Here is a 26,140-nt window from a genome sequence, read left to right as displayed (position 1 = left end):
TCTAAAAATCCTTTCTTTGTATTGGTCTTAAGTAATATTCTAATTTTCTGAGATACTGAATTTGGGATTTTCCTTAGTTGTCAGTTATAATCATCAAAATTAAAAGAAATAAACATTTGAAATATATCAGTCTGTGTGTAATGAATGAATACAATATACAAGTTTCACTTTTTGAATGGAATTAGTGAAATAAATCATCTTTTTGATGATATTCTATATGACCAGCACCTGTATACGGTATTCTGCCTTTGTTTTACTGTCTTGTGTACTTTTATACATCTGTCGGCACTTCATTAGACAAACAAATTAGATCCGCGATCTAACAAACTTTTCCATAAAACAAGCACTGTACGCAAGCAACGACTAGATAACTTGGCAACAATAATTAATCGTAAATAATCTGTAAAGTTTTATATATATATAGGTCATTCTACAGAAACGTCCACTTTTGGTATGGCAAAATGTCTTAATTTTTATTTTTTTATTTTTTTTTACATTTAAACTTAGACCACATTATTAGATTACCTTTTGACTTTATGAATACATATAAATGACAGCTTAATTATGATTTTTTTTTTTAGCTTTTTTTGTGCAATTATTTCAAGACCACATGTATCTTTTTTTTTTCTTCACTGCTGTTACCTTCTTTAGCAATATTAAAAGTTTTTATGAAATATTATTTCTAAAAAAAAAATAATAAATTCAGCACATGTAGTCAGTTACAGAAAAATAATGAAAATGCAAGAAATAAGGAGATTGTTTTATTTAATGTGACAGATAAAAACAGTACAGTAACACAGTAACATCAGTGACATACATTAGACCTGATATACTGATCGTCACTGATGTTATCCATAAGGAAGGTAACACCAGTGACAATTTTCATGAAAAATGCATTTTACAAAATGTCTGCTGCAAGGTATCAAGCCACATGTTGTCAATCTTGGTATACTCACTAAATCAAGTAGTTTAATCCATTTGTATTATAGTTTTTTTTTTTTTTTTTTTTTACATTTCCCTAACAATAAATAGGTCATACCAGTGACATCAACTAAAAGCTTCATATGAAATCATGAGATAAATGAGAAAATTTCTCATAACTGAAAAGAAACAGTGGACTAAACATGGGATTTTTTTCATAGATGTTTAGAAAATAGGAAGGAGGACGTCGAGTGATGTCATCAGTGTGATTTTTTTAATTTTATTTATTTTTTTATTCCAAAATAAAAGACTTACACCAGTGACACAACTCCAGGGGACCACTATTTTCATTATATATTTTATAATATTTTTTTGGCATTTTGTTTTATTATGCCATTTATATCATATATTTGATAGTTATGAATTCAGTTTTTGACCTCAAAATAAAGCACTTTCCTGCTGTACATGGCTGTGGGGACGAGCAGTTTTGTGGTGTTTGGAATTCTATATAATTAATAAAAAATAATAATAATAATGCCACATTGATGGCTCTGGAAGGTGTAATTGTTCAAATAACATATTGTTTCATTTTAAAATATAAAACAAATTGTAACCCTAATGTGTATTTCAATTGTAATATTTCTTTAAAGTCTAGGGACAGAAAAGTGGATGTTTCTGTAGAATGACCCACATATAGTGCAGATTATTGACTCTGCACACTTCTGTACGTGAGGACTCAAATGCCGTGATATCTTATCACACATAAAATCAATAACTGTTCGCAATTATATCCTTTTCCTTCCTTTTCTTGTAAATCGATAAAATCCATAGATGTTATAGCCTAGCCAACGATCACTAGATTTTATACAGATGTTATTCTGTAAATGGTGATCAGCACTATATAATGTGGAAGTTTCTGCCTTTTGCCTCGGTGTGACATCACTGCAGACAGTGCAAAAGCAGAGCACAATATCAATATAGCGGAAAAAAATCAAGTTTGAGATCATTTTCATTAAAACATCTAATTGCCAGATTATCAGTGTCCTACCTATAATTATTTTTTCTGTACAAATAAAAATCTTTAAAGCCATTTTTCTAAATTTCACACTTAGAAAGTTTCACACTCTGGAGCAGAGCAGCAGTCCACCTGTCACTCAAGTGGCCACACCCTTAATTATGCAGAACTTTAAGGCTTAATATAATTTAAACGGATGAGTTATACAAAAATCACCCCCTTCACAGTTGTCACGAAGGGCAAAATTAGCTATATAGACCAAAACCAATTTTTGTACCAGGCTGTAAATATATATATTTTTTCTGCTGTAAAGTTGGGCATTTTAACATGGAGAGTCTATGGGACTGACTCCCTTTTGGAGCCAGCCTCCAGCGGCCAGTCGATGAATTGCAGTTTTAGTCACTTCCGCGTTGGTTTCAAGAGAAGGAGCGGGAGGCTGCCGCTTGGATTAGACGTAACAAGTGACGTGAAGTAGAACCGCCCATGATCTTGGTTTCACCTAGGTCCTTTAGCGAAGTATAAACTTCTTCTCCACTGATATTTTTTTTTCTTTTTTTTTTTTTTTCAGATTTCTTTAGTTTGTGAATAGAAAAAATTATTGTCAACATATCTGGAAGAGGAAAAGGCGGTAAAAGAGGCGCAAAGCGTCACCGAAAGGTTCTTCGGGATAATATCCAGGGAATCACTAAACCCGCTATTCGGCGTCTTGCTCGCCGCGGCGGCGTGAAGCGTATTTCTGGGCTGATCTACGAGGAGACGCGCGGTGTGTTGAAGGTGTTTCTGGAGAACGTTATTCGTGATGCTGTGACCTACACCGAGCACTAAAAGAAAGACCGTCACCGCCATGATGTTGTGTTTGCTCTGAAACGACAGGGACGCACTCTGTACGGATTCGGAGGTTAACGTTAAGATATTCCTGAAGAAAAGAGCCACCCATGTTTTCACACAAAGAACAAGTTTCCAAGTAGTAAATTGATTCGTTTTTCTTCAACTTCAGTCCGTTTGTAATAGTTAAATCCAAATTTTTTATTTATTTATTTATTTTTTCTCCAAGTGTTCATTGTCATTCTTCAAGCATAATTATGTACTGAATTCCAGAAATGTTGGGATATTTTTTTTTTTTTTATAAAATTAAAACTAAAAGACTTTCAAATCACATGAGCCAACATTTTATTCACAATAGAACATAGAGAACATAAATGTTTAAACGGAGAAAAGGAAATGAATGGGGGATGGTGGATGTCAAGCATGAGGCAATGGGAGGGATTTACACTTTAAAGCCTCTGATTGGCTAATGTGGCCAATGAAAATCATTCTGTGGGTTGGTCCATGGAGATACCCAATCACAGATCGCCGTTTTCCTTTTTGAAATTAGCATAGGACAGTGCATAAAAAGTATGTATGTATATATGAATGTGTATATATATATTATATGTATGTGTATATGTGTTTCTTATTTAATACATCAGGCTTTATGGCTCATGTAATGTGATATAATGAGGATTTGAAGCTCAAATACACGATTTGGAGCAGATGCTGGTGTTTATAAACCGATATAAATATCAGTTGTCACTCAGTTGCGTCTCCCAAACTCTTAGTAATATGATATTTAATAGCTTACTTTTATGATCAAAGTTTCAAAATGTAATAGAATGCAATACGATGATTGAGAAATGAACAAATAAACACAATTATGTTCAGATAATCAGATAAACATAAGTTGCTTCAGTCTGGCAAATGTTTGACTTGAAATATTACTAACAACAAAAATTATTTTAAAATCAGTGAAGATTTCACAATGAAATATCATTTTAAGAATTATACTAAAACTCCTTTTACTTGCTAAAAAAATATAAACTATCACGTAGATGAAGTCTCAGCAAAATTGTTTAACATAAAAGAGTATCATGAACAAAATACATGTTGTTGAGACGTAATTTGACATTATTAATATAATCGTTGTTAGTTGTTTGTAGTAAACTTTATTTGTTCTTGTTGAGATCTGTTCACTTAAAGAGTCATAACCTGTTCCTCACATTCAATACAATTATAATATATCTGATATTAGTGATATCTCTGTCTCAGCTTTTATTGACAATCAAGTTAAAACTGTAAAAATCTCTTTGTCCTGATATTTCATCAGTTTGAAGATTTCTCATTTCATTCATGGGCCTGTAGAGTTATAAACAGCTGTATTTTTTTATTTTTTTTGAACAGTTTTGTTTGTTCCTTGAGTGACTTTAAAGGGCAACTTTCAATAGCTTACAGTGAATTTGACACACATTAAGAAACTCTATTTGAAGTAGATGATGATGAGTCCGGAGGTCTTTCTGTGTGGAGTTTGCTGTTCTCCGTGTGTTGGTTTGGTTTCTCTCGGAGTCTAATACACAGCACAGGTTTCTGTTTTGTATCCACTGCAGTTGTTGCTTATGAACCACCACCATCTGTTGTGAATATTGATCTCTAACATAAAGAGAATAAAGGTCTGTCTGTCAGTGAATGTGAATGGTTTGAGAAAAGACACTCAGAGGAGAGACGGATCAGACAGAAGTGTTACCTCTCGCTCTGTAGCATTTGAACAGCAGCACGACTGTCGCCAGCAGATACGGACAAGCTGCCAGAAGAAAACTGAGGATGCTGAAGACAGAAATCTGACCTGAACGTGACAGAAAAACAGAGAAACAAGCACATTATTGAGCAACATTACGGAGCCCCTCAAGGCTTTCAAAAAGTTTCTTGTGGAACCAAAATTTGTGAGTAAACACAAAAGCACTGAAATATCTCATCTATAATGTCCCCTGAGCTACACTGAATTTTTTTTTCAAGCAGTACTTCATCCAATTAATAATTTGTCTTTCAATTAAATTTACCATTATTTGTTTTATTTTTCAAGTAACATTTTTTTAGTTCAAAACATTGATAAATATAAATATTTTTCATTAAGAGCTCAACTAAGGCATTTGTTTTGACGAATGTAAAATATCAAGGTTATTAACTCATATTATTAGTTTATCTATAACCACGCCCCCACACCGGCGCTGTGAGTCGGTTAACGGCGTAATTATTATCATCTTGATTGTGTGTGAATTCAAGGATCTGTGGATGAGAAGCTGCAAACTTTGTTTTAGATAAGTTACTTCTATGGACGTTTTTTTCAAGATTTACCTTTTATCGCTCTTTCTTTTCCTCGACTGTTTGGCAAAAATTGTTGTTTGTCTAAACGACGGGACATTTCTCATCCGTTAGCTAACGTAGCTTTCTCCCGCGCCTGCAGCGGACATAACCGCGCTTGAACCCCGGACCAGCGAGATCGACTGAGATTGTTTTCGTCTTTTTCTCTTTCTCTCGATGTTGTTTGTGAGGAGTAAGTTAATTTTACTCATACAGCAGCCGCGACTGCAGCGGAGGAGAGACGATGGTGGCGCTAATATGGTGAGTGCAATAATTTAACACAAGGCTGTTGTTTGAAAGAGTATGTTTATATTAATTAAGGGTATAAATACAAAAACGGATGAATATACTTCTGTTGTGTCTAGGTTCAGAGCCTCTTAACGACCGTCTTGTTTTGGAAGGAAGAAGAAATGGAAGAGATGCTTTGAAAGTGTAAGTATGGCCCTCATAACTGTGATAAGAGAGCACAGCTAACATTATATAAACATTATCCCCCGGTTTCACAGGCCAGTCTCAGACTAAAATGCATGTTCAAGCTGTCTTAACTGAAAATATCTTGTACTGACACATCTTAAAATATGTCAGTGCCATTGTCTTTTCTCAAGATGCACACCAGTAAAGTTCCTAAGGAATTTTTATAAAATAAATGCGCATCACGCGTCGTCTTCATCTTCTTGCTTTACGGCGGATCGCAGACTTATAAGTGCATTACCACCACCTACCTCTCATTTGAGAGATAGGTGGTGGTAAATGCATTTATAAGTCTGCGATCTGCCTTACAGCAAGAAGAAGAAGATGTCACGTCATGTGCTGGTGTTATGGATCAACCGGGGATCGTGTTAACTGGGGATGTGCGCGTGCACGCAAATATGTTTACCTAGATTTCCAGCAGAGGTTAGACGGCGACAGATTCGTCACTGCGATATTCCACGGGTCATAGATTAAAAAAAGTTTTTCTCCAGTTGTATACATTGGCATCATGCATAATAAAAGGTTTTGATTTCACGGTGTCCGTACCTGCGTATGTCGTGCGGTTTTAGGGAAGTTTACCATATGTACTACCGGCACATCCGGGAACTTAACTGTCAATTTCGTCACCGCCCCTTTTTGGGGGAAAATAAACGAGACTTCCCATAGACTTCAATACAAAATAGCGGCACAAAGCAACGTCCGTACACAGCCGGCAGGCTTGAATAACTTAAGAAATCACTCAGATTAAACATGTCAAGTAATTATATGTCCACCCTGCCTGCCATAGAGCATGAAAGATACATCCACAAACTTAATTTGGTCAATTTAAAAACTCACTCTCCCAGCGTCAAATTGGTGTAACAACCCTACCCAGTGGCCAGAGGTGTCTTACCGGACATTTACTCGTACTTAATCGAATCACCAGGTAAGCCAGTGAATGATTTTACTTCGTATTTGAAAGTAAACATCTTTAAATGTATATATTATGTCCTTATATTTAGAGTACTGAGTGCACTTTTCTGTCCAGCCATACAACTAGCCTGGCTTAGCTTTCGATAGCATCATCCGTAATTCATGATATTTCCATAACAGCAAGATATGGATGATGATGGCAGGTAGCCTGGGCTAAATTTGGGTTTTTACAAACATCATTGGTGCACCCAACTACACAACAACTCGTTGGCATATTATAAGGTTAGTCCACTTCCTCGATCCGATGCTGTATGGCGGTTTGTTTTCCCCCAAAAGTGGGCGTGAACCTGTTCAGAGACATTCTATGACGTTGCGCCGGTTGTGAGTATGCTCAGATCTCACGCTCACAACCACGCCCACGTTAACACGGGACATCAATGGATGATCAAACTCTTCAACGAACTGAAGTAAAAATGTTTCCAGTCCAGATGGTGGATCAGCACCTAGAGAAGACCACAACAGCTCTGAATGTCAGTGGAGACCATGTCAACTGTAGATGTGCCCTATAGACAGATCCCCTGCGAAGACCTTGTCACCTCGACAGCCATCAGCACAACTGAACTGAGCCGGAGGATGACATCACTGAATCAACGATGAACTGACTTTAACTGAGAAACTGACTGTTTACTATTGTCCTCATTTTAGAGCTGCTTTACTTGATTAATCAGTGCGCATGCGTGTGATCGTGTGCTGCCTGTTACTGACGCTCCCGACTTTTATGTTTTATTGTTTTTATTTCTTTTATGTTACTTTTTTTTATTAATATTATTTTTATTTTTTGGATAGTGTTTTCCTCTTTCCTACCACATGCCAACAGGAAAGTTGTAGGACTTGGTGTTTTTTGTGTATTGTTGCACAACGTTTGTCAGCGTTGAGATGCGACTTTCAGCTGCGTGCATTGTTTACACCAGGGATCAGCTGATGAATCTGAAGACGGTTATCGCCTTAGAGAAAACACCAGGTGAAATTCCTCCTGAATGTTGGCGCAAGACACATAGGGGATGCAGAGGAAATAAAAAGCTACGGAGGAAGAGGGTGGCTTTGAAACAACGGAGGTTTATGAGGAGAAAGTTTAAGCCGTGTCTCCCCTCTATCATCATGGGGAACGTGAGATCCCTCGCGAATAAAATGGATGAACTGACAGCATTGTCGCGGAGTCAGAGGGAATACCGGGAGTGTAGTTTGATGTGCTTTACGGAGACATGGCTGCACCAGGATATACCTGATGACAACGTAACAGTTACGGGATTCCATACGGTCCGTGCGGACAGGGACTGCACCGGGAGCGGTAAGCGCAAAGGAGGGGGGCTTGCCGTGTTTGTTAATAACCGGTGGTGTAATTCAGCTCACATCACGGTGAAGGAGTGCATTTGCAACTCTGATGTTGAACTGTGTGCTGTTGGACTACGTCCATATTATTTGCCTAGGGAATTTTCTCATGTTGTCATGGTTATTGTTTATACTCCCCCTTCTGCTAACCCCAGTACGGCATGTGATACTATTTACTCTGTAATAGCCCGGATACAGACTCAGTACCCGAGTGCATTTATTGCTATCTCGGGGGATTTTAATCATATCAACTTGAACAAAAGTCTTTCTACCTTTACTCAGTTTGTGAACTGTCCCACCAGGGAGGGAAGAACAATAGACCTGCTGTATGCTAATGTGAGGGATGCTTACTGCTCTTCCCCCCTCCCCCCATTGGGCAGGTCTGATCACAACCTGATTTACCTCTCCCCCTGTTATGTGCCTCTTGTAAAGCGTCTGCCCACAACTTCAAAGATTGTGAGGAGATGGACTAACGAAGCCAATGAGATACTTCAGGGTTGTTTTGAGGTGACTGACTGGCAGGCACTCTGTGAACCCCACGGCCAGGACATTGATGGGCTCACAGAGTGTATTACTGGATACATTAACTTCTGTGTGGACACTATTGTCCCAGCTAGGACTGTAAACTGTTACCCTAACAATAAGCCATGGGTAACTAAGGATATTAAAGATATTTTAAATCACAAGAAGAGGGCTTTTAGGGCGGGTAACAAGGAAGAGGTGCGAGCAATACAGAGGGACCTGAGAATAAAAATCAGGGAAGCCAAGGAGAAGTATAAGAGGAAGCTGGAGTGGAAACTTCAGAAACAGAACACGAGAGAGGTGTGGAGTGGCATGAGGACCATCACTGGTTACAGGCCAAACAGTAATGGAGGAGTTAATGGAAGTGTGGAAAGGGTAAATGAGCTGAATGAGTTTTTCAACAGATTTGACACAGATACCACAATTCACCTTACCTCCCTCTCTCCCTACACAGCTCATTTGGATGGCATTGCTCACACCTTGTCCCCCGACCCCTTGGCTGAGCATTATCACTTGGGAGTTATTTGTGTACCTCCCCCACCTGTTACTTCAACACTGACTTTCACCATTGAGCAGGTGAGAAGACAGCTGAAGAGACTCCACGCAGGCAAGGCTGCAGGTCCAGATGGTGTGAGCCCCAGGGTCTTAAAAAACTGTGCCTCCCAGTTAAGTGGAGTACTTAACCATGCCTTCAATCTCAGTCTGAGTCTTCAAAAAGTTCCTGTGGTGTGGAAGACATCATGCCTCGTTCCTGTTCCAAAGACGTTGCGTCCTAGAGACTTGAAGGATTACAGGCCTGTGGCTATAACTTCACATATAATGAAGACCCTGGAAAGACTCATTTTAGAACAGCTTCGGCCTATGGTCCAACCACTTCTGGATCCCCTCCAGTTCGCCTACCAGCCCCGCCTTGGAGTGGAGGACGCCATTATCTATCTGCTCAACAGAGTCTACACCCACCTGGACAAGCAGGCAAGCACTGTGAGAATCATGTTTTTTGATTTTTCAAGTGCTTTTGACACCATTAGGCCGGCTCTGTTGGCTGAGAAGTTGACAGCAATGCAGGTGGATGCCCCACTAGTGTCCTGGATGGTGGACTATTTGACTGGCAGACCACAGTATGTACGTCTAGGGTGTTGTATGTCAGACAAAATAATCAGTAACACCGGGGCTCCACAAGGGACCGTTCTCTCTCCCTTTCTTTTCACCCTCTATACCACAGATTTCACCTACTGCACAGAGACCTGCCATCTTCAAAAATTTTCTGATGACTCTGCTGTAGTTGGATGTATTATTGGTGACGATGAGAGTGAGTATAGGGCTGTGGTGAATAACTTTGTCTCTTGGAGCGAGAGTAACCACCTACAACTCAACGTGACAAAGACAAAGGAACTGGTGGTGGATCTGAGGAGGTTGAAGGCTCCAATGACCCCTACTAGTATCAAAGGGGTCAGTGTGGAGGTGGTGGAGGAGTACAAGTACTTAGGGGTGTACCTTGACCACAAATTAAATTGGTGCAAGAACGTGGACACTGTTTATAGGAAGGGCCAGAGTCGCCTCTATTTTCTGAGGCAACTGAGGTCCTTCAACATCTGTAGGACGATGCTGAGAATGTTCTATGAGTCTGTGGTGGCCAGTGCCATCATGTATGCTGTTGTCTGTTGGGGCAGCAGTTTAAGGGTGAGGGACATTAACAGACTAAACAGAATCATTAAGAGGGCAGGACATGTTGTGGGAGAGGAACTGGACTCTCTGACAGAGGTGTCTGAGAGGAGGATGTTGTCCAAAATAAAGACTATACGGGACTTTCCCTCTCACCCGCTCTACAATGTGCTGACCAGCTATAAGAGCTCCTTCAGTAACAGATTTTTACTTCCACGTTGCACTACTGAGAGACACAGGAAATCATTCCTGCCTGTCACAATTAAACTATTGAACTCTGAACTGTAACTGTTACACAAACATTGTACATGGTATTACATTGTTTTTGTATGGTCTTTTGTATACCATGCCCTTTACTATGTAAAGGTGTATACAGTGGCAAATATGTTTCTTTTGGAGGAATTTAGGAATGGTGTAGTTTTAGATATTTACATAGATATTTATTATATTTAAATTATTTTTATATGTTATTTTTTTCTTTTGGTTGGGAATTGTGTATGGTGTAACAAAAAGGAATTTCCCCTCGGGGATAAATAAAGGAATTCTGATTCTGATTCTGATTCTGATACAGCTAAATCGAACTTTGTTTGCATTATTGACACACTATTTCAGTATACACTGTGAAGCTATTTGGACACAACCTGTATTGTATAAAGCGCTATATAAATAAAGGTGACCTCACTTGACTTGACAGACCTCTATTATAAAACTGTACATTTCTGCAATATGGACATTACATTGACAGTCATTCCTGACATAGAAAAAGAAAATGCATTTTATATAAATCTGCTTTGAAGCTATGTATTGTTAAAAGTGTTTGTGTGTGTGTGTGTGTGTATGATTTTGCTTCAATACCTAACTATGAATATACTTTTGTTGAACATTCCCTATTCAGGATAATTCACTGCAATTTTTCTGTGTCACTAATTCGAAATTATATGCATAATGCAAAACTATAGCTTGTTTATCACTCATTCTTTAGCAATATAAAAAAAAGAATGAAAATAAAATGCTTGACATTCCTTTGACCACAGCAATATTGATGCTCAAATTAATTTAAGTAAACACCTTATTTAATGCATTTACAACCGTCATTAGAAAAAAAAAATCTGTTGAAACGAATGTAGCCTAAACAAATTAATCTGGGCGTGGTCTGAGACGTGAAAGCGCATTAAAACTTCAATTAAACCGCGTCAGATACATTGGAACATCGACAGGGGAACAACAGAGTTCAATAATGATACAAACATTCACAAATAATGTGGAAAGCTTTGAAATCTGTTCCGTTGAAAATTCTCTGTGACGAATCTGTGGAGGTCCAACATCTGCTGGAAACCCAGGTAAAACTATTAGGGTGCACGCGCACATCACCAGTTAACACGATCCCCAGTTGATCCATAACACCGGCTGTTGTGAACGCGCTCAGGACAGTTGGACATTGCAGTGGTTTAATTTGGTTTTGTGTGTGTATGTTTTTTTGTCTCTCAAAGCTGTGGGTCCCACTGACTGACAGACAGACAGACATATGACTGACAGACTGGTTTGAGTTAAAAATCTTTGTTTGTGTTCTACAGAAGAAACAAAGTCACCTATATCTTGGATGCTCTGGGGGTAAGCAGATAAACATCAAATTTTCATTTTTGGGTGAACTATCCCTTTAATGTTTAATTTATTATATTATATATATTTATTACATTTTGTATTATCATCTCACACATGGATCGGCATTTTCAGTCATGTATTTATAAAATAAAAATACATATCTGATTGCACAACCATCAATTAGGCGGCGATATGCACTAAGCATGTAAACGACCATTGAACAAAAGAAGAAAGAAAAAGCATGTGGTAAATGAATAAATGTAAATGTATGATAAAATTACAAAAGTACATAAAATCACTCATTATTTCAAGACCTCTGACTTTAAACTCATGCCCCCACGGGATATAACATTGATTTCATCAGAAAGATAGCATTTATGTTTATGCATCCAGCACATTCTATAATAAACCTTGTTTTCCTAAAAGCAGGTGTGTTTAAACCCCCGAAAACTGATAATTACTTATTTTTTAGTGCATCAATGCATCATATTGTAGTGTCTGGTAATTACTGTTTATCACAGTATTTACTCACCATTAACAGACAGATTTATTCGGTTACTCTTCTGTGATGATTGTGGTCTTTCATCTCTCTGTCCTCTACACCAGTACTGACCCTGATCAGACTCAGTAGCTCCTCTGATAGTGAGAGTGTCTCTGTTTACAGTGTAACCATCAGACGTCTGTAACATTACACTGTCTTTATACCACTCATATCTCCAGTCACTGTGAGACTCTATAACACAGGTCAGATTGACTGTCTCTCCAGTGAATACAGGTCTGTCTGGTGTCACAGTCAGTGTAGATCTGGGTGAATCTGATAAAGATATAAGCACACAAATAACCAATTGTGAGACTTACATTGAATTGTTACTGTATATCCTTATGATCTTTACATATAATCTCAATCTTTACATTTGGGAGCTCAGTTTGTTAGCATTTGAAAAATGTGCTGTAAATGTACAGTGTTTTGCAGGTTGTGGAGTATGAATGACAAAAGCATTTGGTGATTTTGAAAAATGTGGTCATTACATGCATTTTGTCTGAAAGCAATGAAAAATGATTCACAGTTTGGTCCACATAGACTTCTGTCTCACTGAATGTGTGAACAATTTTGAAAATGTAGCTTCAGTATTGAACAATGCATGGTAAAAATTGAAAAAAAAAAAAAGCTGTAAGCTGTGAAATGTGGCTTTTCTGAGTTCAACGGCTCTGGTCCAAACTCTGATATAACTGTGTGGCTATTTTAAAAAAGGGGGGCGGAGCTGCTTTATATGTCCCGCCCTCTCTTCCTGTTTCAGGAAATGATGTCAACACAATAAGCTGTGTGTTTTGAAGCACTTCAGAGTTAAGCCTGGAATACACTACAAGATTTTTGCCCTGATTTACAGTCTAGAGAAGTCGACGCTAGTTTCCTGAAAGTCAGATCCAGTCTGCAGCTTTGAGTTCTTGACAGATTCCACAGAAAATGGTGTAGTGTGTGATGGTCACAGACTCAGATCTTTTAGCTTCAGACTCTTGATTGCACACAGTCGGAGGATATCTGTAACGTGGCTGACGAGACGTGCAGATCCATGTGCAAGCTTTTATTTTAAGGCATGGTCATAAATACAGGCAGGGTCGAAACAATGGCAAACAGGTATGGCAGGGACAAGACAAAGAGTAAACCTAGGGCAAGCGTGGGTCGACGATCGGCGAACAGTATCCAATAGGGCAAGGCAGAGAGATAATCCAGGTACACGAGCTATAATCCAGGCAAGGGAAATAATCAGAGTCCGAACAGGGAGACAGGGGTAAACACTAGAAAACAACAAAAGTTCCGTAACGCAGCTAACACTAGAGGAGTGAAAAACGCAGAACAATACAGGAACTGAAGAGAAACACGGAGTGGCACAGAAAGGGTTAATCCAGGAAACACGGGTTAGAAACAAACACAGGTGAATAGGTAATCCAAGACTATGATACTGACAAGGGCTCTGTAGAGTAGCTACGGCTAGGGGAGCGGTAAACGCATACAATACTCAGCAGTGAGGCAGAGAAAGTCCAAGGCTTAAATAGAGTGTGTGATTGCATGTGCGTAGGATCAGGTGTGCGTGTGATTAGTGCAATGAGTGATTGGTGACAGCTGTGATATCTGTGCAATGGATGATGGGAAATGTAGTTAGATGGTGAAGTGCAAGAGTCCATGTGATGAGCGGGTGACCTCTGGTGGTGAGGGAGCGGAAGTGCATGGACCAGATTCGTGACAATATCAAACATGTTTGATATTTTCAGCTGATTTAGCAAACACGTGTTATTTTTATTTGTCAAGTGTCTCCTGGCAACAAGGCGCATGTTTCTGTGTGAGTCGTGTACACTCAGTCCTTTAGTGTTTGATGGCCAGGTTTCCTCTGTCACTATTTACAAAGTTAGTATAAGTGTTTTAGTGCCTAGTGTTTTAAAAATCTGTTCAGATTGAGGGGTTTGGTTCAGCACAGCACACAACTGTACGACCCTCACTGTGTCTGTAGTTTATAGTGTGTAAACTGAGAACAGAATCACAGCCTACGACGCCTGAGATGAACTGAGAATGTGGTGATTCAAAGAAGGAAAAAAAAAGGAAAATAATAATTAATAAATAAATGTGTAAAACTAAGAAAAAATAAATAAATAAATTATATTAGAGTAACACTGAACTTAAAAACAAGTGAATGTATTTTTTTTTAATGCACTTTATTGGGTCTTATCTGTGACGATTAATGCTCCCTTCTCAGCTTTGAATGATTCACTGATTGCTTGATTGTTTTCCCCTGGGAAGTGTTCACCTGTTTGCAAGTATAGGTCTCTGCAGCAAAGTAATGGGAGTTACCAGATCAGGGCGTTTTTTGACCATGTTACTTGATTGGCTGACGTCATAGTGACGGTAGGTTTAGGGGTGGGGTTAGGTCAGGGGGATCATTTTGATTGCATGATTTAGAAACACCCAGCAGCTTGAAAATGCCTAGCAATTCAGAAACACCCACTTTTGCTCTGCAGAGACCTCAATCTCCCTGTTTGGGGAGGGGGCGCGCTGCTCAGAAAATACAGAGACCCTGATGGTGAAGCAGCAGCTCCGTGTCCTGTGTTTTATTAACTATTCACATCTACCCTCATCAGGTATAACATTCTTGAAAATGTCAAAAGAATGCCTTCTTAATGTGTAGACGTTATGAGAAATGCAAATGTTATCCTTTAAAGGATCAATATGTTGTTGTTTTCGGATATTTAAAAGTTTGTATCGAGTTGAGCGTGTGCTAATCACACAGTCCATGCTAATGATGGAGACAACGTGTTTTCGTAGTCAATGACTGCGATGTAATGTATTTGAGCGAAATACAAAAAATAACACATTTGTGATAAATGTGACATAAAAACGGTATCAGTTACAAATATGTGTTCTAAAAGTTAAATAGTTGATGAAGGTTCATATACTTTCCTGTATTTAAAAAATGCAGATGACATCCCAAAGAGTTTATCAGTTAAAATGTGTACATCAAATCGATTGTACCAGTTCATCAAGTCATGTTCACGTTATGTGAGTATATAAAATGTATCTATAAAATGATTATTAGTCTAAATTTAACTGTTACGAGTTCTCTGAAACCTAAAAGAAACACTGATAATATTCTAAATGGGTAAAAAGGGTGTATAAAGTGTTTGAATACCTGTACTGTTCATATGTTTGAAAGAACATCTTAAAGGAAAGTACCATGAACGTGTTGCCAGTTAAAAATGTATTTCATGTATTTTAAACACTCTCAGGTCACTCATGTCTCAGCTATGTTGAAATGGAAAAAAACTTGATAAAATGTGTTGCAATGCTTTTAATGTTCATCAAAAAAAAATCAGAAAATACAGAGACCCTGATGGTGAAGCAGCAGCTCCGTGTCCTGTGTTTTATTAACTATTCACATCTCCCCTCATCAGGCGGTGAGGGCGCTACAAGAACAGAATACAGTTCTCCATAGACTGACTACATTCGCTAAAATATGCAACGTATAATAATTATCAACCACGACCACAAAGACTTTTCTTCAAAGTTTGATCAAACTTTCAGTTTGAATTAAATTTGCAATATAACCATTTTTGTTGTTGAGCTGAAATGTTGGACACAGTGTGTTCATGTAGTAGAGTGAGTTTATGAGGACAATGATATTCAACTCACCCGTCACAGAGAGAGAAACAGAGCTTGATCGTGATGATTTTGGTCTTTCATCTCTCTGTCCTCTACACCAGTACTGACCCTGATCAGACTCATTCGCTCCTCTGATAGTGAGAGTGTCTCTGTTTACAGTGTAACCATCAGACGTCTGTAACATTACACTGTCTTTATGCCACTCATATCTCCAGTCACTGTGATTAGACTCTATAACACAGGTCAGAGTGACTGTCTCTCCAGTGAATACAGGACTGTCTGGTGTCACAGTCAGTGTAGATCTGGGTAAATCTGTGAAGAAAGTTACAATTGGACTCAAAACACACAACACACCCAAGACGTGAGTTTGCAGTGCAGAGTGACAATCATATAACAAAAAGGTCAAAGGTGTTGTAATACAAATCCATATGAATCCAGGAATTTAATCCAAGTCTTGAGAAGAGATATGATCAGTTTATATGTTAAACAGATTGTAATTTAGGCTTTTATTCACAGATTCACATGCTTTTGGCTCTTCTACATTTTGGTTTCCTGGACTTTTAATGGAGAAACAGAAACCTCTCAGGCTTTATTTAGGTTTCTTAATTTGTGTTTCAAAGATTAACCAAAGTCTTCTGGGTTTGGAAGCACATGAGGCCGAGTAAATGAACTGTGTGTAAAAATAACTGCATTCATCTCTAAAACAACAAACACTGATCACTGCACAGCATCTGTCCGGTAAAGAAACATCTTATCAGTTCTGCATCTGAACAGAATAATGACTAAAAGTGAATAGCTTCAGTCCTCTTATAAGAACAGATGTGAATAAATGCTGCTATTCTCTGTCATCATCACTGCACTCACAGCTGATTGGTCAAATATCTGTTACAAACTATTAACTAGAACATAATCTGACTGTGAGAATGATCGGTGAATCAAACTAAGTTCAAGTTTACCCGGTTATCTACTCAGTCTGTTTGTTTTGAAATGATGTACAGAAAAATGAACAGACTCACCTGATACTGTCAGTGTAACTCCGTCACTCTTCTGTGTGTGTGTTGGTGCTTCTGACTGAGTTCCTCTACAGCGGTACACACCACCATGAGACCAATACACAGATGAGATTATATAGTTCTGGTTTTGTCCTGCTCTGTAAACTCGTCCGCTGCCTTTATACCAGCTGTACTGCCAGACTCCTGTCTGCTGTATGTGACATGTGAGAGTGACCGTCTCTCCTCTGAACACACGTCTATCAGGATCAACACGAGCTACAGGTTTGGGTCTCTCTGTGAAATGAGCAAACAACACACTTCATGTGTCTGAAAAGATTTCAGATGATCTGTGCTGGTTATTATTATTATTTTTTTTTGACATTAAGTTTAACTGACAACACTTATTGTATGACAGTAATGATCATGTTTATAACAAACAAATAAAGTCTTCTATTAAAAAAAAATGTATAGAAAGTAAGAAAGCGCTGACCTTTTACTGTTATCACAGCTGTATTACTGTACTCGCTGTAGTAGTTTCCTCGTTTTGCTATGCACCAGTAATTTCCTCCATCAGAGACGCTCACAGACCTGATTGTTTTAGTTGCATCACCCGTGGAGTCAGTGTTTGAGTCTTTTCTCCAGATAATTGTCCATCCAGTTAACTGTCCCACATCACAGCTCAGAGTAACTGTGTCTCCAGTGAACACTGAACTCTGGGACTTTACAGTCAGAGTCGGTCGTGGTTTATCTGTAAGTGACAGAGATGCAGTGCTGAGTTCACTTATAGCTGTTATTGGTCATTCTGTCTACATTTATCATATGTTTATTTTTTATTTGTATTTATATATTTTGCTTTGCACAGAAAATTATTGTTTATTTTTATTTCTAGAAGGAAATCCCAGTTTACGAGGTTGCAAAGAAAGTCTCAGGTTTAATGTTTTGGTTCTGTCACTTTTCCATTGCTGTCTATAGATTGCCAATTATTTGTAAAAAAAGACAAACCAATCACATTTCATATTTGCAGATGAATACCAAAAACGAATAGATCAGATGCAAGTGATAATCATTGTAAACGCTGAAGTAAATGTGGGTTTTCAGCCTTAAACCTTACATTTCTTGTAAAACACTTCTGAAAATATATCACACAACATAAGTTTGAAATTATTAGTAAAAGAGTAGCAGTTGCTGTTGGAGCTTCAGTGTGATCATTAATGAAGACAAAACATCTCTTTTCTATGTAACACATCTCATTTACTACTAAAACTAGATCGCTTTTTACTTTTCTTTGTCTACATGCATGTAATACTGTAGTCTATTTGAAAACATATTCTGCACATTTAGACTCAATGTTGAGACCGAAGCTCTCACCTGATACTGTCAGTGTAACTCCGTCACTCATCTGTGAGTGTGTTGGTGCTTCTGACTGAGATCCTCTACAGCTGTACACACCACCATGAGACGGATCCACAGATGAGATTATATAGTTCTGGTTTTGTCCTGCTCTGTAAAGTTTGTTGTCTTTATTCCAGCTGTACTGCCAGACTCCTGTCTGCTGTATGTGACATGTGAGAGTGACCGTCTCTCCTCTGAACACACATCTATCAGGATCGACATCAACTACAGGTTTGGGTCTCTCTGTGAAATGAGCAAACAACACACTTCATGTGTCTGAAAATATTTCAGATGATCTGTGCTGATTATTATTATTATTATTATTTTTTTTTGACATTAAGTTTAACTGACAACACTTATTGTATGACAGTAATGATCATGTTTATAACAAACAAATAAAGTCTTCTATTAAAAAAAAATGTATAGAAAGTAAGAAAGCGCTGACCTTTTACTGTTATCACAGCTGCATAACTGTACTCGCTGTAGTAGTTTCCTCGTTTTGCTCTGCACCAGTATCTTCCTCCATCAGAGACGCTCACAGACCTGATTGTTTTAGTTGCATCACCCGTGGAGTCAGTGTTTGAGTCTTTTCTCCAGATAATTGTCCATCCAGTTAACTGTCCCACATCACAGCTCAGAGTAACTGTGTCTCCAGTGAACACTGAACTCTGGGACTTTACAGTCAGAGTCGGTCGTGGTTTATCTGTAAGTGACAGAGATGCAGTGCTGAGTTCACTTATAGCTGTTATTGGTCATTCTGTCTACATTTATCATATGTTTATTTTTTATTTGTATTTATATATTTTGCTTTGCACAGAAAATTATTGTTTATTTTTATTTCTAGAAGGAAATCCCAGTTTACGAGGTTGCAAAGAAAGTCTCAGGTTTAATGTTTTGGTTCTGTCACTTTTCCATTGCTGTCTATAGATTGCCAATTATTTGTAAAAAAAGACAAACCAATCACATTTCATATTTGCAGATGAATACCAAAAACGAATAGATCAGATGCAAGTGATAATCATTGTAAACGCTGAAGTAAATGTGGGTTTTTCAGCCTTAAACCTTACATTTCTTGTAAAAACACTTCTGAAAATATATCACACAACATAAGTTTGAAATTATTAGTAAAAGAGTAGCAGCTGCTGTTGGAGCTTCAGTGTGATCATTAATGAAGACAAAACATCTCTTTTCTATGTAACACATCTCATTTACTACTAAAACTAGATCGCTTTTTACTTTTCTTTGTCTACATGCATGTAATACTGTAGTCTATTTGAAAACATATTCTGCACATTTAGACTCAATGTTGAGACCGAAGCTCTCACCTGATACTGTCAGTGTAACTCCGTCACTCATCTGTGTGTGTGTTGGTGCTTCTGACTGAGATCCTCTACAGCTGTACACACCACCATGAGACGGATCCACAGATGAGATTATATAGTTCTGGTTTTGTCCTGCGCTGTAAACTTGTTTGTTGTCTTTATACCAGCTGTACTGCCAGACTCCTGTCTGCTGTATGTGACATGTGAGAGTGACCGTCTCTCCTCTGAACACACGTCTATCAGGATCAACACGAGCTACAGGTTTGGGTCTCTCTGTGAAATGAGCAAACAACACACTTCATGTGTCTGAAAATATTTCAGATGATCTGTGCTGGTTATTATTATTATTTTTTTTTGACATTAAGTTTAACTGACAACACTTATTGTATGACAGTAATGATCATGTTTATAACAAACAAATAAAGTCTTCTATTAAAAAAAAATGTATAGAAAGTAAGAAAGCGCTGACCTTTTACTGTTATCACAGCTGTATTACTGTACTCGCTGTAGTAGTTTCCTCGTTTTGCTATGCACCAGTAATTTCCTCCATCAGAGACGCTCACAGACCTGATTGTTTTAGTTGCATCACCCGTGGAGTCAGTGTTTGAGTCTTTTCTCCAGATAATTGTCCATCCAGTTAACTGTCCCACATCACAGCTCAGAGTAACTGTGTCTCCAGTGAACACTGAACTCTGGGACTTTACAGTCAGAGTCGGCTGTAGTTTATCTGTAAGTGTAAGTCACTTATTTATTAATTTATTTGTTTCCATAAAAAACCTCTAACACTGTAAATTGCTTTAAACCATTTACGTTAAAGTTCCAAAACTAATATTTATTCTGTCAGCACATTATTACTGTGAACATATTTCATTTGAGTTCACTAAACAAAGAATATTTCTTAATATAAAATTAAACTAAACACGGCTCAAATACTTTGTGTATCTGGAAGTGAATTAAGTGAAATAATCAGCTAGTAACAGCACACGTGCATGAACATCACTGCATCAGCAAATACACACTTACTGACTCTTAAATAAAGCAACATGCAGCATAAATTCAACATGTTTTAGTCCGTCCTCAACCTACACACAGACTTTATTCTATACAGCACAATTATAAATCACAAAACTCAACAGAAACTCTGTGAAATCCCAACATAACAAACCATTTAACACTAACAGATCTCCCTCATATTCAAAACAAACAAACACTAAATCATTTTAACATTTGTTCTCTATTGAGTTCAAACATCTATTTTCAATGAGCAATGAACTTTCACTAATAGTTGAGCAGTGTTGGGCAGTAACTAGTTACCAGAGGTGTAAAAAGTACTCAAAAATTTTACTCAAGTGAAAGTAAAGATACTCAGTGAAAATTTTATTCAATTAAAAGTACAAGTATCTGGCCAAAAACATACTTGAGTAAAAGTAAAAAAGTACAACTTTAAATTGTACTCAAGTATTAAAAAAGTAGAAGTACTTTCTGACAGACATACAGAAGTTTTGTTAAAGGGAGAAAAATACAGGTTTTTCAGTTCAAATTTATTTGTATAGTGCTTTTCACGATACAAATCATTGCAAAGCAGCTTTACAGAAAATTTAAGTTTCTACATTATATTTAGGAGTAGGTTATTGTTGGTACAGTAAAAATCATGCAGTTAAATTTTACTGTCAAACCCGGCAAGTTACAGTAACTCAAACCGTTTGAGGAAACCGATTGCCTTAAACCATTTAAGTTTTAAAACTAATAAATATGAGTACTATAACTCATTTACATCGAGTTAAATTAACTTATTTTTTTTAGTGTTGGCTTACAGTCAATTATTAGAGTAAACTGAACTTGAACATTTTAAGTTTATTCCACTCAGTTAGAATGTTACCTGAATTCAAACTAACTAAGTCTTTACAACTTAAAATTAACCACTTTGCTACTTAAATGGTTTGAGGAAACCGATTGCCTTAAATGGTTTAAGTTCATCAAACTCAAAGCAATAAAGTTACATAAGAAGCAAAAACACTGGTACAAAGAAATCATGACAGAACAGGAGTGTTTCCTCAAGTATTTATTGAAATACAACAAATGTTTTCAAGCATAAAACAAAATCAGTGGGCTGTATATTCAAAAATATAACATTTAAGCTATTTTATCAGACTTTTCACCAAATAAGTAACGACCACACAAACAAGGAAATGTTTAACAAAATCCATTTTAAATGTTAAATATAATTAATAATAATAATAAATAACTGCTAAATAATATGAAACGCAGTGGATAACTTTTCTGTAAAAAAATTAAAACACTTTCCTCAAGATTAACAGCACTTATATACAAACTTTAAGTAGTTTGTATACTGTAACTACGGGAATACTTTAGTTCTAAAAAAAAAAAAAGCACCAGTACACTGACCCAAGACTTGGAAGTCATCATCTTCAAATACAATCAAAACATCCAATGGGTTTAAAGACAATGTTCCCTCTTCCTCCTTAACAGCAAAGATGGTGACAGCTGCCTTCTGTACCTGATCTGGCTCCCTTTTTCTAAATGCAGTAAAAAAAAAAAAAGTGTTAGTGTATGTCACCAAATATCATCATATTTAAACAAAGTGGACATCATATTTAAATTTTCATAAATGACAATAAAAGGTGTGAAAGATCGGGGAAGTGTTTATTCAATAAAGTATGTTCCCATTTAAAACCCTGTAGTACTTTTTCACATCATAACTTCCAGAGTTGTTTATCAGCAGGATTTTCAGGGCTGAATAAAAGCTGAATGTTTTAGAGCTTGAATTGAATTTGTTAATTTACATTATTTAATGTGACAACCTAAGGTTCTTTATTACAAAATAGAAAGAAAAACGGTGTTTATAGTGATAGTTCACCCAAACATAAAAATTCTGTCATTAATTACTCACCTTCATGTCGTTTCAAACCTGCAAGACCTTCATCTTCAGAACACAAATTAATATATGTTTGATGAAATTTGAGAACTCTCTGACCCTCCATAGACAGCAATGCAACTGAAATGTTCCCAGGTCCAGAAATGCAGTAAGGACATTGTTAAAACAGTCCATGTGACACCAGTAGTTCAACCGCAATTTTTATGAAGCTATGAGAATACTTTTTGTGCGCAAAGAAAACAAAAATAATGACTTTATTCAACAGTTCTTCTTTGCATCACCCTAGTGCGCCAATATAGAGAGTATCACAATGCATGCGTGTGCGTTTCTCTGCACGTAAACAAGCCTCAGCGCATGTTCTACGTCAGCAACAGCACTCACATGCGCTGATTACATGCAGAGGTACTCTTGATAATGTTGGAAGGTGTGATTTGGAGAAGAAGAATTGTTGAATAAAGTCGTTATTTTTGTTTTCTTTGCGCACAAAAAGTATTCTCATAGCTTTGTAAAATTGAGGTCGAACCAGTGATGGATTATTTTACAAATGTCCTTACTATGTTTCTGGGTCTGGGAACATTTCAGTTGTGTTGCTGTCTATGGAGGGTCAGAGAGCTCTCGGATTTCATCAAAAACATCTTAATTTGTGTTGAAGATGAACGAAGGGCTTACGGGTTTGGAACAACATGAGGCTGAGTAATTAATGACAGAATTCTAATTTTTGGGGGGAGCTAACCCTTTAAAGGGACAGGTTCACCTCAAAATGAAAATTACCACCATTTACTCACTATCATGTCATGCCAAACACATACGAATCGTGTTCATCTATGGAACAAAAATTAAGATATTTCTAAAACTCTCTCACCATTTTGTCAATCCATTGAAAGTCTAGGCAATCAATATTAAGCTTAAAGACAAGTTTATCCATATGCATAAAGTGGTTTCATTCAAGTCTTCTAAAGAAGACACAAACATTAACTGAGAAGCTTGAGCTAAGGGTTTTTTAGAGTCAAAGCCTAAACTAAAAACTTTTTTAAGCTTGAAAATAAAGACTGCCTAGACTTTCAATGGATAGACAAAAACGAAAGAATATAAAAAATATATACTTTTGTTTGAAGATGAATAAAATTCATTCAAAATTGGTTTGGAACAACATGAGGGTGAGTAAACCATGACATTATTTACTTTTTTTTTTTTTTTGTGGACTATCCATTTAAGACAACTCAAATGTTCAAGTATTCAGTCATTTCTGCTGATCTCAGCTAAAAGGTTAAAATGTAAATATAAAGTTGTCCTGTGTCCTACCTTGTGTGTCTTGAAAAAAAAAAAAAGTCTTCTTTTCAGATAGTAGTAGATCTGATCCTAGGTTGAATGACTGATGTCATTATTGTTCCTGAAGACAAAACACAAAGTTACAGAAATTTTACTCACAATTAAGCAACATTTATGGACAGCTTTTTTTATGAATCATAATAAGACAACTTCCAACCACTACAAACTTAGCAATGGCAATTACCTGACATCTTTATGAAAAACCAAAGCAACTTTAGGATAAGTGCAAGTAGAAATATAAAATATCATTTTTCCATCTTAGTGAAGTATATAATTATATAACTATAATCAGAACTTAAAAAGTCTTCACTGGTATTCTTCTGAACCAACACAACATGCAAAAAGACTTTAAAATTTAAGATGTTATTCACTCTGCCAATTCAGTCTGAATCAAAATGGTGGCACACACTACATTATATCAAACATGACTGGTTTTTAGATGTCATAATGTCATTCTTGTGGTATGTTTGTTGAAGTTTGTGATTTTTCATCTGTGCTGTGTATTCTTGATTTGATCAATGTTTAGGTTTAAATTTCAATCTAATATTCACAAAAAAGTATAGTTTGCTTCAGAAGACTTAACATTTGTGCTGCTGGTCATCATTACATCTGCATTAATAGCAATTCATCAAAAAATAAAAACTGAAAAATAATGTGTTCAAATAACTGTTTATAACGTGACAAATTACATCTTGTACAACACTAACGCTCATCAATTTGTTTAATGTGAATTCTACTTACTTCATTTTAGGCTCATATTGGCTGCCTTTGCTCTGAAAAGATTGATTTCAAAAGCACGACCATAGGCGTAAATCCCGGGGGGGACGGGGGGGACAGGACCCCCCCTATCTGAGGCTTGTCCCCCCTAAAAATATCATTACAAGTGACTCTGTGTATTGAAAATAATATAATGGACATATACTTAAAATAATTGTGTGATTAGTAAAACAAAATAAACGCAAAAAAACGTTTTAAATTCAGAAATGTTTTGATTCCCCCCTCCCTTTCCTCACAGTGGTTTGGTCCACTGCCTGCTTTCCTTCTTTACTGATACACACACACACACACACACACACACACACACAGGAGTCCGGTGAGAGAGAGCAAGTTAGTTATGTGTAAGTAGGCTGTCAAGGCTATTTTATTCTCTTTAAAAATCGAGTGAAATGATTCTTTATCTTTAATACAGATGATGCTGGATCATTAATAAATTAGTCATGACAAAAAAATTATGACATCCGATGTATATTCTATGAGCGATTATAAGTTTGACAAGCTTAATATCGTAGCTTGTCACCCACTACAACTAACATGGCGATAAGCCTGTGTGTGAACTGATATTAGGCTAATATTGTAGACCTATGTGTTGGGTTTCGTTCACTATGATGTTAAGTGGCAGATCAGTGGATTTAATGCGGTTGAATTAATGCGAAAGAGACGAAACCTAAAATACTATGAATGACGCAATATGACCGCGTGGTGAACCATGGACTCATATTTAAACAAGGTCTCCATGCTATGTACACATATCTATCCTTGCAAGTACAATTTTGGCTGTATTATTTGTGTCCCCTTCAAAAATTGCTCTTGAGAAATTTTACGTTTATTGTCCCCCCCTACTGTCAGATGAAATTTACGCCCCTGAGCACGACAAAAATTTGTTAGTATGAATTTTAAATAAGACAGTGAGGAGCAAATAACAGTGTAAAATGTTAACTAAAGTTAACAAAACAGCCATTATAAACGGTCCTCAGCCCCTTTGTTCACCGGGGCTTCGGTGAATTTAGTGAACTTGATCAGCATCACATGGATATTCTAGATGAAAGTGACAAAGCGGATAATAAATAACGATTAACAAAAAGTTTAAACGTATTGTAATACAGGGAATGTGTGTTTGCTTTACCTCACTTCAGATCTGCGGCGCGAGTGACGGTTAGAGATGAGGAAGATGGTCTGTCAGCCGTCTCTGTCCGGCTGTGAGAAACCACAAAAAAAAATCTCTATTAATTTAGCACCACTGACAAACTGTTGTGTATAACACTGCATATTTAACACTTGCCGTTGATAACTTTGAGGTAATGGCGCGTTAGCTCCTTGCGTCTTTGCTAGCTAGCATTACAGGCATTATGATAACTGAGCTGGTTAATCTTCAGATAAAGTTGACAAAACACAAAATGGTTCAAAAGAGCTTTAAACAGGAGTAAAGAAGTTCGAATGCTTACCTGTTATTTTCCGTGACCGCGTCGCGAGCCGTCAGGTGACTGAGTGAGCTGCAGCAGGGATGAGCGGAGGACTGACGGAAAAATGCGCGTGGTTTTTGAAAAACACCCGGATAATATTTTGTCTCGGGTAAAATTAATTACTTTAAAAGGATTCATCTATGCTTAATATGAA

At 37.2% G+C, this 26,140-nt stretch overlaps 1 protein-coding gene and 1 long non-coding RNA gene across 11 annotated transcripts in view; both read right to left on the bottom strand.

Annotated features, from left to right (window-relative positions):
- Positions 1–26,140, bottom strand: part of LOC131544786 (Fc receptor-like protein 5) — a 273,713-nt gene that overhangs the window by 159,943 nt on the left and 87,630 nt on the right. For 7 of the 10 annotated variants that reach the window (XM_058783233.1, XM_058783235.1, XM_058783231.1 and 4 more), the window contains 6 exons: positions 19,991–20,248; positions 19,525–19,794; positions 18,645–18,902; positions 18,176–18,442; positions 17,298–17,555; positions 16,832–17,101 (listed from right to left, as the gene is read on the bottom strand). In XM_058783233.1, coding sequence (XP_058639216.1) covers positions 16,832–17,101; positions 17,298–17,555; positions 18,176–18,442; positions 18,645–18,902; positions 19,525–19,794; positions 19,991–20,248 — 1,581 coding nt within the window. Of the gene's footprint in view, positions 1–3,613; positions 4,400–4,493; positions 4,593–12,197; positions 12,480–15,845; positions 16,128–16,831; positions 17,102–17,297; positions 17,556–18,175; positions 18,443–18,644; positions 18,903–19,524; positions 19,795–19,990; positions 20,249–26,140 lie in introns of those variants that run through there. The other 3 variants (XM_058783240.1, XM_058783241.1, XM_058783238.1) reach the window with 3 other exon arrangements.
- LOC131544863 (uncharacterized) lies at positions 21,885–26,002 on the bottom strand. Its single transcript, XR_009272251.1, has 4 exons — positions 25,969–26,002; positions 25,650–25,720; positions 23,720–23,807; positions 21,885–22,058 (listed from the first exon to the last, which is right to left on the bottom strand). It is a non-coding gene; the product is annotated as an uncharacterized LOC131544863 (long non-coding RNA).

Source organism: Onychostoma macrolepis, chromosome 07, assembly GCF_012432095.1.
Source record: "Onychostoma macrolepis isolate SWU-2019 chromosome 07, ASM1243209v1, whole genome shotgun sequence".
In the NCBI taxonomy this organism is placed as follows: Eukaryota; Metazoa; Chordata; class Actinopteri; order Cypriniformes; family Cyprinidae; genus Onychostoma; species Onychostoma macrolepis.
The sequence above is the reverse complement of the archived record's forward strand: the minus strand, read 5'-3'. Positions and strand labels throughout refer to the sequence as shown.